The sequence below is a fragment of the Podarcis erhardii genome (genome assembly GCF_964252035.2).
Source record: "Podarcis erhardii genome assembly, chromosome: 17".
In the NCBI taxonomy this organism is placed as follows: Eukaryota; Metazoa; Chordata; class Lepidosauria; order Squamata; family Lacertidae; genus Podarcis; species Podarcis erhardii.
The window spans coordinates 2,254,671-2,269,920 of NC_138515.1; the positions used below are offsets into that span (position 1 = coordinate 2,254,671).

Here is a 15,250-nt window from a genome sequence, read left to right on the forward strand (position 1 = left end):
TTTCTTTTCCTGAAAACCTCTTTCTGACATCTCTTTTTTGAACATTGCATTCAACTGAAAATAGTGCAACCAATCATTCACATTTTCTTTAACTTCTTCATATGGTTTCAATTTCCATTTATTACCTTCTTTGATTATCAAATTCTCATATGTAATCCATCTCCCTGTCATATTGATCTTTTTCACACTCATTATCTCCAATGGTGATAGGCAATATGGAGTTTTAAACTCTAATAAATTTTTATACCTATTCCAGACTTCAATCAACGATCCTCTAAAGATGTGGTTTTCAAAACCTTTATGCACTCTATTCTTTTCACACCATAAATACGCGTGCCAACCGAATCTATTATCATAACCTTCTAAATCCAACAATTCTGTGTTTTCTAACTTTATCCATTCTTTCACCCAGCAAAGACACGAAGCTTCATAATATAACTTTAAGTCTGGCAGGGCAAAGCCTCCTCTATCTTTTGCATCTGTTAATATCTTAAATTTTATTCTTGGCTTCTTGTCCTGCCAGATATATCTTGACGTTATTCTTTGCCATTCTTTAAATATTGTCACACCTTTAATTATTGGAATTGTTTGAAACAGAAACAACATTTTCGGTAGCATGCTCATCTTTATCGTTGCAATTCTTCCCCATAATGATAGTTTCATTCTTCCCCACACCTCTAGGTCATGTTTAATTTTATTCCATATTGGTACATAATTGTTCTGAAACAGGTCAATACTCCTGGGAGTTAACGTAATCCCTAAATACTTAACTTTCTTAACCACATTTATCTCTGTTTGTTGCTGTATTCTTTCTATTGTCTCTTGATTCATATTCTTAGCAATTATTTTAGTTTTTTTCCTATTTAACTTAAAGCCGGACACCTGACTAAAATGTTCTATCTCTTCTAACACCTCTTTGACGCTCTGCATAGGATCTTCTATAGTTATAACCAAGTCATCGGCAAAGGCTTTAACCTTGTATTCATTACAACCAACTGTCACACCTTTTATTTTTTCATTATTTCTTAGTGTTCTTAGGAAGACTTCTAGGACCAAAATGAATAATAATGGAGATAAAGGACACCCTTGTCTTGTACCATTAGTTATGGCAATATTTTCTGTTATAACATTGTTAACAATTAATTTTGCTCTCTGCTCCGAATATATTGCCTTTATACCACTCAGAAAAGATTGACCCATATCCATATATTCCAAATTCTTTAATATAAATTCCCAAGAAATATTATCAAAGGCCTTCTCGGCATCCACAAATATCAACATCGCTTGTTTATCCTTCCTGTTTGACAGATACTCTATTACCGTATTTTTCGTCCCATAGGACGCTCCGTCCCATAGGACGCTCCGTCCCATAGGACGCACCTAGTTTTTTTGGGGGGAAATAAAGGAAAAAAAATTTCCCTTTATTTCCCCCCCAAAACCAGGTCAGGGAAACCGAACCAGGTCGAGGAACAGCAGGATGGCGGCGCTGCTTCAGGGCACCCTTCGCGCCGGGCGGCAGGCTGCTATCCGCAGCGAGGGGAGCCCTGCAGGAGTTCCCCCCAGGGCTCCCCACACTGCGGATGTCTGCCCGGCGCGAGGGGCACTCTGCTTCAGGGCGCCCTTTGCGCCGGGTAGCAGGCTGCTATCCGCAGCGTGGGGAGCCCTGCAGGGAACTCCTGCAGGGCTCCCCATGCTGCGGATGTCTGCCCGGCGCGAGGGATGCTCTGCTTCAGGGCGCCTGTTGCGCCGGGCGGCAGGCTGCTATCCGCCTGGAGAGCGAGAGGGGTCGGTGTGCATGGACCCCTCTCGCTCTCCAAGCTTCAGCGAAAGCCTGCATTCGCCCCATAGGATGCACCCAGATTTCCCCTTCATTTTTGGAGGGGAAAAAGTGTGTCCTATAGGGTGAAAAATACGGTATATTGATTATATTTCTTATGTTATCTTTCATCTGCCTACCAGGAAGGAAACCTGTTTGATCCTTATGAATCATTTCCTTTAATACCTTTTTCATCCTATTTGCTAAAATATTCGCAAACATTTTATATTCATTATTCAATAATGAAATTTGCCTGTATTTTTTAACCTGTGTTAAATCAGAGTCTTGTTTGGGAATAAACGTTATATATGTTTCTTTCCAGGTCTCAGGTATTTCTCCTTCTTTCAATATGTTATTCATTACTTCTTTCAATGGTACATGTAGAGTGTGTTTCATTTCTTTATAATATCTTGCACTGAATCCATCCGGTCCTGGCGACTTCCCACTCTTCAAATCCTTTATTGCCATTTGAATTTCTTCTAATTCTATTGGTTCATTCAGTTTAATTTTATTACTCTTTGATATTTTTTGCACCTTTTTCTTCATTAAATACTCCTCCATAGTCTTTATGTTGAGTTTCTCTTTTCTTTTATATAGATCTCGGTAAAAGTCCACAAAACCTTTCCTTATTCCTTTCGGATTCTCAATCTCTTGATCTTCTATTTTGATTTTATTAATTATGTTCTGTTCTTTCCTTTTTTTAATTTGCCAAGCTAGCCATTTCCCTGATTTATTTGCAAATTCAAAATTCTTTTGTTTCATTCTTCTCATATTCCATTCTACTTCTTTATTGATTATCATCGCAAATTGTGTCTGAAGCATTTTTATACTTTGCTTGACCTTTTCATCCTTAGGTCTTATAGTTATTTTTTTTTCATTCTCCATTATTTGTCTTAAAATTTCTTTTTTCCTTTTTTCTCTCATTCTATCTTTTATTGCATTTTGTTGAATGAAGAATCCTCTCATAACAGCTTTGCTTGCATCCCAAACCATACTCATCTTTGTTCCTTTGTTAACATTATTTACAAAATAGTCCACTAAACATTTCTGAGCTCTGTCCACTATCTTCTGATCATCTAAAAGACTTTCATTTAGTCTCCACCGAAAAGATTTTTCTTCATTCCCTTTTAAAATAGCTTTAACCGCATTGTGATCTGATAGAACTTTAGGTTGAATCTCAGTCTTTATTATTCTTGTGGTTATTTCACTAGAAACCCATATCTGATCAATTCGTGACATTGATTGATTTACCTCTGAATGAAAAGTAAATTGTTTTTCTAATGGGTGTCTCAATCTCCATATATCCACCAAGTTACAATTTTCCACCATGTCAAAAAAAGTTTTTGGTAATTTCCCTTCCTTCGTTTTGCCTTTAGCCCGAAGTCTATCCATCTCCATTGATACCACACCATTCATATCACCCATTATTATTACTTTTTGATCCAAATGTTCAAATAATTTTTCCTCCAGACTTTAAAAAAATTCTGCTTTACTGCCATTCGGTGCATATACTCCAATAATTATCAGTTTTTCACCTTGCCAATTGACTTGGACTGCTATAATCCTGTCTTCTTCATCCTTAAATAATTGTTGTGCCTCTAATTTGTTTTTTTATGTACAATACCACCCCTCTCTTTTTGCTATTATCCGATGAAATAAATTCATTTCCTAATTTTTTTTAATTAAGATTTTCCTGTGCATTTTTTTAACATGAGTCTCTTGTAAACAAATAATATCCAAATTCTTTTGTTTTAAATATTGTCCCACTTTATTCCTTTTTTTTAATCGTTTATTCCATTCACATTCCATGTCCATAATTTTAGTGCCATAGTGTCTGCCAATTAAATATTTTTCCTCTTATATTTTTATTTCTCTTCCTCTTCTTGTTCTTTTTCAATTTCCTCTTCCTCTTCCCGTTTTTCTCCTCTTCCTCTTCTTTTATCCTTTCTGCTTCGCTCCTCTTCCTCTTCCAACTCTGTAGAGTCTCCTTCATCACCTCCTGCTCCTGCCACCTCTGCTTCTTATCAATTCCTAATTCATTAATACTTTAGATCCTTTAAACCAGCCTCAAACAAACAAACAAACAAACATCACTTCCAATAAATCAATTATTTCCAATTTCTAATTTCAATAAGAGAAAATCCCCCCCAAAACCTCAGTTTAAACCAGAATAGAAAGTTCATAAAAGTTATAAAATGTACTCCTTCAAAATTATCAGATATACTCCTTGGATGCAGCAAGTGAATCAAAACCCTTAAGTGCAATAAGTGTATCCAAACAATCTTCTTGCCACTTATATAGCTATATCCATAAATATGACCAGCTCAAAATTAATTAAAAAACCCTTCAATGCCTTCTTGCCACTCGATTAGCTATATCCCTGGAATTGGTTGCAAGTTTCGAAATAAAACAAAGAACGTTCTCCCTTCTTAAATCCCTTTAAACAGTCTCCTGCAGAGATCGCATTATTTTAAATCCAATAATACAAATATAAAATGAAGGAAAGACCCAAAGTGCAGACTGGCGATTCAGACTGGTAGTCTTCAAGGAAAGGAAAAAAAACCCCACCATATACAGTGGTACCTCGCAAGACGGATTCCCCTATGGGCTTGCTTCGCAAGATGAAAACGTCTTGCAAGTTTGTTTCCTTTGTCGTGCAAGTTTCTTTCCTTTTTCTTAAAACCGTGCATTCACTTTGAGGAGCAACTCATAGCACGTGTGGTAGCCTTTTTTGAGGTTTTTGAAGACTTTGGTGATTTTTGAAGCTTTTCCAAAGTCTGTGCTTCGCAAGACAAAAAAATCGCAAGACAAAAAAACTCGCGGAATGAATTAATTTCGTCTTGCGAGGCACCACTGTAAGAAAAAACCTCTTTCTTCCAAGCTGTCCTGTCCAAATGTGTCTTCAAAAATTAAATCCTCAGCAATTATATCCACAAGGGAAGGGAAAGCTCCTTCACTGGCAACAAAATGGCTACAAGAAGCTCCTTCACTGGAAACAAAATGGCACTTTGTATCTCCAACTTATAGCTCCAAAGAGTGGGGGGGGGGGGTTGTATTCCGCATTAAAAAAAGAGAGTTTTATAATCACAAAGTCCTTGAAAATCCCAACAAATAAAAGCAAAAAAAGGTTGGTGTCCGCAGTCTTAAATTTCCTTTCTTATTACTTGAGCCAAAAGGCTCTATTTACCGTAATTTCCAAATCAATGCCTTAGGGTCCGTAACTTTAATTGAGCAGTTTCTTTAAAAGTGAAAGTAATCCAACTCGCTGTCTCCCATTATTTCCCCGACACTCACAACCGATTCTCCGACAGACTGTTTTCATATGCTTCTCAGCAAATCCTTTCCCCCTCTTAATTGTAACTTAGTTTTAATCTTTGTGAGAAGCCTTTCCAATAAAAACCATCTAGTATGTCCGTAAAACTTCCCGCTTGTTGGAGTGAGTGGCAGTTTCTCATGAGTGTGGGAGAAAGTGAGGAATGTCTGTGCAGGCCCCAGTGGACTTCAAGGGGTGGGGAGTCTTCTCCCTTGGTGACTTCACTTTCTGTTTTGCTTCCCCTCTGCTCTTGATGGCTATGTGGCAGCAGAGATCAGTGGGTGTCCCTGGTCAGAGGAAGGAGCGCTAGGGGGAGGTTGTTACTCACCCATCTAGGCAAATACAAACAGCTGCAAGCTACACTCAGAATCACTGCTGTACAGGGTGCTTTGTGGGGCTTTGTGGAGTATTTAGGAAAATCCAAGCCCTTTGGTTTTTATTTTAGGAACACAGGAAGCTGCCTTATATCAAGTCAGTCCTCATCCGCCCCCAGTACGGAGGCTGTGGCTCTCCAGGGTTTCGGTCAGGGTCTTGCCCAGCCCAGCCTGGAGACTCCATTGGGGACTGAACCTGGGCCATTCTGCGTGCAAGTCAGATGCTCTGCCACTAAGCCTCCTCACCCCCATTATTTGAGATGAATCTTATTCAGATATAGAGCATATGAATGAACCATGTCCCACATTCCATAGTGGTCAGTGGGATTTGTTGAGAACTAAGCCCGCTGCTTTCTGCCTTCCGTCTGCTACAGCCCTGCTCCTTTTTAGCAGGAAGCAATGTACACATTTAATAAGCCTAGAGCTTAACCTGCACTGCACCACCCAAGACCCAGGGGATGTGTGTGTACACTAATACAGTGGTGCCCCGCAAGACGAACGCCTCGCAAGACGGAAAACTCCCTAGACGAAAGGGTTTTCCGTTTTGGAGGCGCTTCGCAAAACGAATTTCCCTATGGGCTTGCTTCGCAAGACGAAAATGTCTTGCGAGTTTTTCCGACTTTTTTCCCTCCCCCCCTTTTTCTAAGCCGCTAAGCCGCTTATCAGCTGATCCGATAAGCCAATAAGCTGCTAAAAGCCGCTAAGCCGCTAATAGTGCTAATCCGCTAAGCCGTCAATGGGCTTGCTTCGCAAGATGAAAAAACCACTAGACGAAGAGACTCGCGGAACGGATTAATTTCGTCTTGCGAGGCACCACTGTATGTCACTTAAGACCTTACTAGGTAGGCATTATGGGGGCAAATGTTTGGTCCCAACTCCACATTTGCTGTGATAAAACAGGGCAGCGGGGAGGCACATACAGTAGTTAGCTAGCTTATAGTTTGCCAAATTTATGAATATATTATCACGACTAAAAGTCTTAGCAATTTAAAACAAGAAAGGAGAGGATTAGCAAATGGGAGCCCTCCTATCAGATGTCAAAGAAGTAAATAGCTACCGTATATGACATTTAGAAGACATCTGAAGGCAGCCCTGTTTAGGGAAGTTTTTAATGACTGATGTTTTAATGTATTTTTAATCTTTTGTTGGAAGCTGCCCAGAGTGGCTGGGGAAACCCAGCCAGATGGGCGGGGTAGTAATAATAAATTATTATTATTATTATTAATTATTGGAGTATAACCCTTCCTGATCCCACTGATTTGCCAGTGTCAGCTGCCCCTATGACTTACTTGGGTTTTGGTTCCTTCTTGTTGCTTTTTTCCTTTAAGAAAAGAATAGCTGGGGGTCATTTGCAGGGAACAATTATTGGGCAGGGGAAAGATAATCATTCACCTTCCATCCGCCTTCCCAGCCCCTTCATTATAAGGGAAACATTCATTCCCTTTGTTAAGCGCCAGCAGTCCACTGTCAATGGCTCTCGGTGTAGAGTTTTCTGCTTCCTTCCACAGGTAAACAAGACTCTGAAGGCCACCCTGCAAAGCCTGGTGGACCTGTTGGCAGCGGAGGAGCCAGAAGCACTGGATGCCTTTCAGGGCTGTCAGTCGACGGAGTCGCTCAAGTCTACCGGCTCTGATGCTGGTGGGAAGCAGGCCTTGGCAAAGCGCCGGGCCAACCAGCAGGAGACGGAGAGCTTCTACATCATGGTACCCAGCCAAAGATTCTTAGAACCATGAACATTCAAGGCCGTTTTGATAGATGGTATCCAAAAGGCGAATCCCCATGGCCCAAAATGTGGGCCTGGCTGCTCATCAGCCTCTTGCAAGTCCCACCTATGCAGTCCAGACCACAACGTTTTGTGATGGAAAGTGGTGCATAAGTGAAAAGAGCAAGAGAGCCAAGCACAGGACCCCTTGCATTTGACATGGGAGCAGATACCTTTCCAGGCTGTGGTCATGCAGTGGATCCTGCTCTGGAGATATCTCCCTGCCCCCACTTTTGATTAGGCCACCAGAACTTATGCCCCTGTTGGCCATGGCAAGGCTGTCCCGAGTGAGGTCCCTTTCTCTTCTGCTTGCCCCCGGAAGGCTTCTCTAGGTCTTCCCAGGGACAGAGCTGTAATCCCAGCCCCTCTTTCTGTCTTAGAGCCTGAGGTCTCCCTGCTGTCTTCTCTGATAACAGACTTCTTGGTGTCTCTTGTGCAGAAATTCAAAGAATATCTCTCTGGACGAAGCATTCAAACCAAACTACAAGCAAAGCATGACCAGATGAAGGAGGCGATAGAGAAGGGTGAGAACATGGGGAGTAGATTGCCAGCCTTGGGCTAGATGAGGCATGGGGATTCGGGATGGCTTGGAGTACAAAAATTAGCTGTAGTTTTATATCTGTTTAATTGCCAGCCTTTCTTGCAAATAAACCCAGGAGTTTGTGAAGTAGTGAGGATCTGAGCTAAGAATCCTCCAGGCTCCCCGCAAAACTGTTGTCTCCAGGGTTTCTTATAGGAAAAGTGATTGCAGGTATTCCAGCGTCAGGGTGAAGATAGATGTCCCTTTTTAGAGTAGCTTTGTTCCCTCACCTCCACTCATTTCAAAGACACACACAGCACGTGCATCAAATTCTAACTGTCTGACCATCATACTTTAGGAAGGCTGCCTGTTTCTCTTACCCTTCTCAAACTCCTAGCAGCTGACACATTTAAATTCAGCATTTTAAATTTATTTAGGATTTTACATTGTTTTAGAACACTATAAAAACTATTGCAAGAGGTGAAGGATTTGGCTTTTATAGTTGAAATGTACCCAGTCTTGCTTAAAAAAGCAGGAGAGTAAGAAGCCTCGTTTCATTGGCTAGCTCTTGTGTCAATCTGCAATTCCACTTTCTGAGAATGAGCAGGCTGTAAATGGCAAATGGAGGTGCTTCCATCACATGCTTGCTGGTGAAGCTGTGTACATTTGTCTTCATCATAAATTTGAGGTGTAGATATGGCCACAGAGATCCAGGACTCCAGATGTTAACTTCCCTGTCTTCTATTTCCTTGCTCTCCCAGGTGCTGCTGTGGATCGAGAACTGGCCAGGTAAAAGGAAGCTGAAGGGGTCATGAAAATGGCGGATACTCACATGGCAGTGTTGGGGGTGGAGAGATGGGCACTCTGCGTGTTGCCCCTTCCCCTGTGCCCAGTGGGGCAGTGAAGGCTTCCACTGTGTATTCTGTGGTTGAGGAACCAAGCAGAACTATGGGAAGGAGTCCAGTTCCAGCTCTGGGGGAGTCTCTGACATCTTCCTTCCTCCCCACCCTACACAAACCTTGGTTCTAGGCCACAGTCCCAGCGCATCCGGCATTCCCGCCTGCCCTCGTGCTACCACCACAAGCTCTTCGGGGGTGACCTGCAGGCCTTTCTGGAGGTACTGGCTGCTGCCCTGAGCTATGCCCTCCTGCCCAGCTCCTTCTAGCCCCGCTTTCTTGCCCTCTGCCTAGTACAAGAACTCTCTGCCTCCCTGGCCCTGCTTTTGCCTCTGGCTCTTCCCAGTCGCACCCGCTGCTCCCGCTGCTTGTAATGTGCTTGCTGACTCTGTCTCTCCTGTCCGTGCTGCCCCAAGGAGGAGGAGGCTGCAGACACGGAAGCAGGTACATGACTGGGGTGGGCAGGCAGAGCAGATGGGACCAGCAATGCGACAGGCACGGAGAGGATGCTTCTCTAGTTTTTGTGAAGAGAGCTTGCACATATTTGTTGTGTGTAACTTGTGCACAAGTGTTTGTGGGAACATGAAGTGCTGCCTTTGCATGTGTGCATGGTTTGCACACCGAGGTGTGTGAAGCTGCATCCCTGTGGGTGCATGTTTGTGACACTCCTCCCTGCTTGTGTGTTTTGGACATGCTGCTTCCAATCTCCTTTTGTTGTTGTTCTTTGTTTGCTTGTAACAGGGAGCTCTCGGCCTGTGCTTGTGATGAATAGCGACTGCATGTTGCAACCACATGTTACCCCGAGTGGATGGCCCCTTCCAATCCACTGACTGAAATGGAAGGAGGAGAGTGTGCTTCAGATTGCGGCAGTGGGGAGAGCTTTAGTCGGGTGGGAAAGGCTGGCCAGGACGGTCAGGGACATTTTCCCGAGCCCTCAGAATGGCTTGGGGAAATTACCTAAGCTCCACCTCTGATTTCTGGTAGCTAAAGCCAAGTCCTTCCCACGGAGGTGAGCTTGAGAGAGCATGTACAATGTGCAACATGTGTGACATCACTGCCGGGATAGAAGTGCACAGCATGAGGGCATCTCTTCTCACAGATATTACCAGGAAGAGGGGAGCAAGACACACAGCGGGGGCAGCTCTGTGGCTCTTTGAACCCAGAGCCCCACCCATGCACACCTGCAAACAATATTTAATAATAATAATAATAATAATAATAATAATAATAATAATAATATATTATTTATACCCCAGCCACTCTGGGTGGCTTTCAACTGAATATTAAAAGCAATACAGCATCAGACATTAAAAACTTCCCTAAACAGGGCTGCCTTCAGTTGTCTTTTAAAAGTAAAATAGTTGTTTATTGCCTTGACATCTGCTGGGAGGGCATTCCACAGGGAGGGCACCACAACAGAGAAGGCCCTCTGCCTGGTTCCTTGTAACCTCGCTTCTCGCAGGTAGGGAACCGCCAGAAGGCCCTCGGAGCTGGACCTCAGTGTCCAGGCTGGATGATGGGGGTGGAGACGCTCCTTCAGGTATACAGGACTGAATCTCACATGCAAAGAGCAGACAGTAGTGTGTCAGCCCCATGACCTATTCTTGTGAAAAAATAAAAAAGGGCACCAACTTCCTATCCCTCATGGTGGTCCAGTATCTTGTTTGGAAACCCCTAAGTGGCCTGACAGGACTGAGGGAAGTTAATGTTTGACATCCTGTTGTGCCATGGTTCATGCCCTGGTGCTCTCCAGATCACGCCTGCCTTAGAGGGAGAATTGCATTCACTCTGGCACCATCTAGTGGGATTTCTAGGCCATAACATGGTTCTTTGCTTTGTCAGTGCCAATAAGCTTGAGTTTGACATGACTGTAAAGACTCTTCCTCATAATTCAGAGGTCTCCCTCATTTGCAGCGCAGGGGAATGACATGTAAATGAGAGATTCCACTTATGTCTGCTTAGCATTTATTTTTTGCACATCTGTAAGAGTCGCTTCTTCATTGTTGTAGGGTGCATAACAACAATAACAATAATAGGAGTGGGTATGTATTTATAACCTGGAGCTATATTATAATATTCTGGACAGGGTGGAGCCATTTTCCTAGGTGGGACATGGTCAGAGCTGTATATATACTGCTCTGAAAATAATAATAATTCTGCTATAAAAAGAACCAATTTATTTGGCCTGCAGAAGTCATGAAGGCGAAGGGAAATTGTGCACAATTCATTCTGGTCTTGCTAACTGTGGGGAGGTGAGGAGCTGCATAAGGCACTGAAGACCAGCCCCAGCCACTAGGAATCTGATGGACTGATTTGCACTTAAATCCTACCCTTTTGTCAGGAAACTTAGGGTAGTGCACATGGTGGCTCTTTCCTCCGCTTTCCATTTTGCCTTCACAGCAACACTGTAAGGCAGCTTAGGTTGAGAGACAGCAACTGGCCCATGGCAGGGCAGGGGGAGGGATTTGAACCCAGGTCTTCCCAGCAGTCTGATTCTACATTGCACTAGCTGGTAGTCTCTCTCTCTCTCTCTCTCTCTCTCTCTCTATACATAAGACAGAGAGAGAGAACCCTGCAGATCACCTGCTTGTGTCTTTGCAAGTCTGGGAAACAGGTTTAGGGCTTGAACACTATGGAAAGAAATAATAATAATAATAATAATAATAATAATAATAATAATAATAATAATAGAATAAGACTCACAATAGTAATAATAATATATATTATGGCATTTCCATTATTTCATTTCTTATCTCTTATCCTAGTAATCCTAACAACAGCCCAGTAAAGGCTGCATTACTCTCCCCCTACTGAGGTTGTGAGGCTGAGACTGGAGAGTGGTTGGCCTAAGGCCAAGTAATGATTCCAAGGCGAAGATAAACTCTGAACTGGCAATGTCCCTTCCACACTATACTGACCATGGGAGAAAACAAATGTAATTACTGTATTAATACGGTAAATAAGTATATTCACAATCAAGAGAGCTGGAAACTTTTTTTTAAAAAAAATGAAAGCTGGGACTATCAGGAAGCTGAATTCTGCCCCCAAAATTACACTCTATGCTTTTGATGGGCTCCTGTGGAAAGGGAGCATCCACACAGTCCTGGTTGTTCTGTGATGAAGCTGCTCTGTGACATTTTCCTTTCCTTTCCGTAACTCCAGAGCTCAGGCCAGGCTGTGCCCCTTGTCGTGGAGAGCTGCATCCGCTTCATCAATCTCCATGGTAAGCTGAGCCCCTCTCCCCTCCCAGCAAATGCTTCCCTTAGGGGATGTGTACCAGACTCACAGGTTTCAAAAGGACCTCCAACTTGTGCATAGCAGTGAGTGGATCCCAGCAGTAAGGGGGAATTTCCTTGCTGAAACATGCGACTGGATTCTCTCCCCCGACCTGTCTTCTTCTTCTTCTTCTCCCCAGGGCTCCAGCATGAAGGTATTTTTCGAGTGCCAGGGTCCCAAGCACAGGTATCAGAGATCCGGAATGCCTTTGAGAAAGGTGAGTGAGGCTTCTTCTTCATCATCATCATCATCATCATCATCATCTCCTTTGTATACTGCCCTTCACCTGAAGATTGCAGGGTGGTTCACAATAAAAACAAAATACAAAATGAGCATGCAAAATGCATAATAAAACAAAGACAAAGACAAACCAATAACCCCACGTCCCCAAGCACATTTAAAAAGCTGTAGAATGCTAATCAGCCAAACACCTGGCGGAAGAGAAATGCTTTGGCCTGGTGCCTAAAGGTATGTAAGGAAGGTGCCAGGCGAGCCTCCCTGGGGAGAGCCTTCTGCAAGTCGGGAGCCACCGTGAAAGGTGATGAGGTGTGCAGCGAAGAGAGAGGAGTAGAGGGCAAATTTGATGAGCCTTAGAGTTTGCCAGAAGGAGGGGAAAGGGCAGTGGTGGGGGTCACAGTTTCCCATGGGGCACAAAATAATGAACAAAGGATGTACATCAGCCAGGAGTCAGGAGAGAAAGGACTTGGAAGGATGTTGCGCCAAGGGAGGAAGGCGTAGCTGATGTGCAGGTGAAGAGCGAAGTCAGTGTGCTGGCTCTGGAAGGAGCTTGGGCATTTAACCTGAGCCATGGAGCATGTGCAAGGAGGCCTTTTCTTCACTGCCTAGTTCTCGATTTATTTTGTTTTCAGTATTTATATGATGCCCAATAGCTAAGGTTCTCTGGGTGGCTAATAGTAAAAGTTTACACCATAGCTTTCCTGCAGATAAATGGGATTATTAGTGGGAGGTGATTCTAGGCTAAAGGGAATGCAAGACGTTACCTCATAGCAAGTCCGACTGTTGGTCCATCTAGCCCCCTCTTGTCAGCATTGACTGGCAGGGGCTCTCCAGGGATTCGAACAGCCTGGGGTCTTTCCCAACCCTGCTTGAAAATTCCAGCAGTTGAGCTTGCGTGTATGTGCCTATGAAGCCAGGGTTCTACCCACTGATCCATCGCCCTTCCCCTAGGACGACTTCCTCTGCAGGCGCTTCCTCTGAAAGACACCCACCTCTCTCTCCAAATCAGTCACTCTGCTTGGACACAATTATGTATTTATTGCTTCTATAGCATTCTCTTTTTAAATATCATACCCCAAAGGAATCTCAATACAATTTCCATGCACAATTCTTTCCTCCTTTATGCTCACAACAGCCCTTTGAGGTAGGTTAGTGGGAGAGGCTAGTTTGTCCAAGTTCATCCAGGAAGTTTCATGGCTGAGGAGGAGGGATTGTGAAGACACTCTCCTGCGTCCAAATGCTTTTGCTCTTGCAACACAGCAGTTCAAAGATGACCAGTAAACAGATTTATATCCTGCTCTTCAAGAGAAAAAAATTGTACTCACAAAATTATGTCATGACATAATAAAATATAAATTAGAGTCATTTAAAACTTCAAAATATTACTTTAAGAAGTGCAAATGTAACAATAATTCAGAACAGCCTAAACATACAAAACTAGACCATAGCAATGTTTCTGGAACTCACTGTACCATCAACCACTGAAGGCCAAAGTAAAAAGATGGGTTCATGAGAGACCATGTGATAAGGTTAAGAAAGGGATTGCTGTAATGACTGCTCCCTCTTCACCAGGCGAGGACCCACTGAGAGGTGGCTACATGCACCATGACTTGGATTCAGTAGCTGGAGTGCTGAAACTGTATTTTCGGGGATTGGAGAAGCCACTCTTTCCTAGTGACATTGTCCCTGAGCTGCTGGCAACAGCCCGTAAGTTTGTGCGCAGATGTGCAGACCCCTGTTTCATTATTCTTGTTCGTTTGTTGATATATAGTGCCTGTAGTAACTAGCGTGCATAGGATTGACATTATGGCACACACTTACTCGATCCTAGTACAGCTTGTAGTCCCCAATGTTGACAGTGCTGTACAGAAGTGACAAACGGAAGTGAGGAGAAAGAGGAGCAGCTTTTGAGCTGCTGAGACTCTCAGCTGGGCTGGGCAGAATGGAAAAGCCTCTAGGTCTCAGCTGCTGGAACAATAGCATGACTTAATCATGGAAACATTTCAGATACTTCTGAAGGTTAAAGCACAAATAATACACCAAGAAGCAAGAGGAGGAGACCAAGAACTGGAGACTTCAGCTGTGTGTTTGTTTGCTCAGCAAGCTTACAAATCCTGACTCAAGTGTGGGACCTCATACCCTCTTTCTTTGTGTGTGTGTTTACGTGAATCCAAGTCCAATACATGCTGCCCCCTCTGATGGTCTCTTCTCAGAACTCGAATCTTCGGCTGAGCGTATCTCCCACCTCCGGGCTCTCCTTTCCCAGCTCCCACCTGCTGTGTTGGTGGTCCTGCGGTACCTCTTTGCTTTCCTCAACCAGTGAGTATGCAGGTGCTGAGTGGCCAGATGGAGACGGCGAGAGAGAGCGCTCCCTGGGGCTAGGAGGCCCCTCCCCTGTAACACACACCTTCTTCCTCCCTCAGCTTGTCTCACTATAGCGATGAGAACATGATGGATCCCCACAACCTAGCTGTGTGCTTTGGCCCTACCTTGGTGACCGTCCCTGCAGGCCAGGATGCTGTGTCGGTGCAGCCCCACATCAACGAGGTGGTGAAGTGCCTGATCGTGCATCACGAGGCCATCTTCCCTGGGACCAGCCAACTGCCCGGCCCCCAGTATGAGAAGGTCATGGCCCTGGCTGAGGAGGAGTACTGGTATGAAGGGGCGATGGGGAGAGGGTGGGTGCTGTGAGCAAAGGAGCAGTGAGGGGTTGTGTGTGTGTGAAATTTGCATGTGGTTCAGCATAGCTGGTAATGCTCATTCCTCCATCCCACTGGAAAGACCCCTGCAAGGAAATGGTAACTGTCACACTCTCTTATTTCCCTCCTTCTTGCTGACAGTGACGTGTTGCCACTGGAGGCCACAGCAGAGGAGCCTGAGACGGAGGGGACCCCCGAAACACCAGCTAGCGAAGATGGTGAGTGGTGGGGAGTTATGTGCAGCTGGGGTTACCATATGCCCCAGATTGCAGCCCAGGTGGTAGGACCAAATCTGCCCATCATCCCAGTTACTGAAGGCAGCGCTACTGGAAGGACTTGGCCTGGGTCACAAATGCA

The 15,250-nt window shown here is 44.1% G+C and overlaps 1 protein-coding gene across 1 annotated transcript in view; it reads left to right on the forward strand.

The window, feature by feature from the left end:
* Positions 1-15,250, forward strand: part of ARHGAP4 (Rho GTPase activating protein 4) — a 57,134-nt gene that overhangs the window by 33,004 nt on the left and 8,880 nt on the right. The window contains exons 9-18 of the mRNA XM_081844526.1: positions 7,012-7,206; positions 7,705-7,789; positions 8,547-8,574; positions 8,815-8,902; positions 11,844-11,904; positions 12,097-12,174; positions 13,767-13,901; positions 14,408-14,513; positions 14,618-14,848; positions 15,035-15,111. Coding sequence (XP_081700652.1) covers positions 7,012-7,206; positions 7,705-7,789; positions 8,547-8,574; positions 8,815-8,902; positions 11,844-11,904; positions 12,097-12,174; positions 13,767-13,901; positions 14,408-14,513; positions 14,618-14,848; positions 15,035-15,111 — 1,084 coding nt within the window. The remainder of the gene's footprint in view (positions 1-7,011; positions 7,207-7,704; positions 7,790-8,546; positions 8,575-8,814; positions 8,903-11,843; positions 11,905-12,096; positions 12,175-13,766; positions 13,902-14,407; positions 14,514-14,617; positions 14,849-15,034; positions 15,112-15,250) is intronic.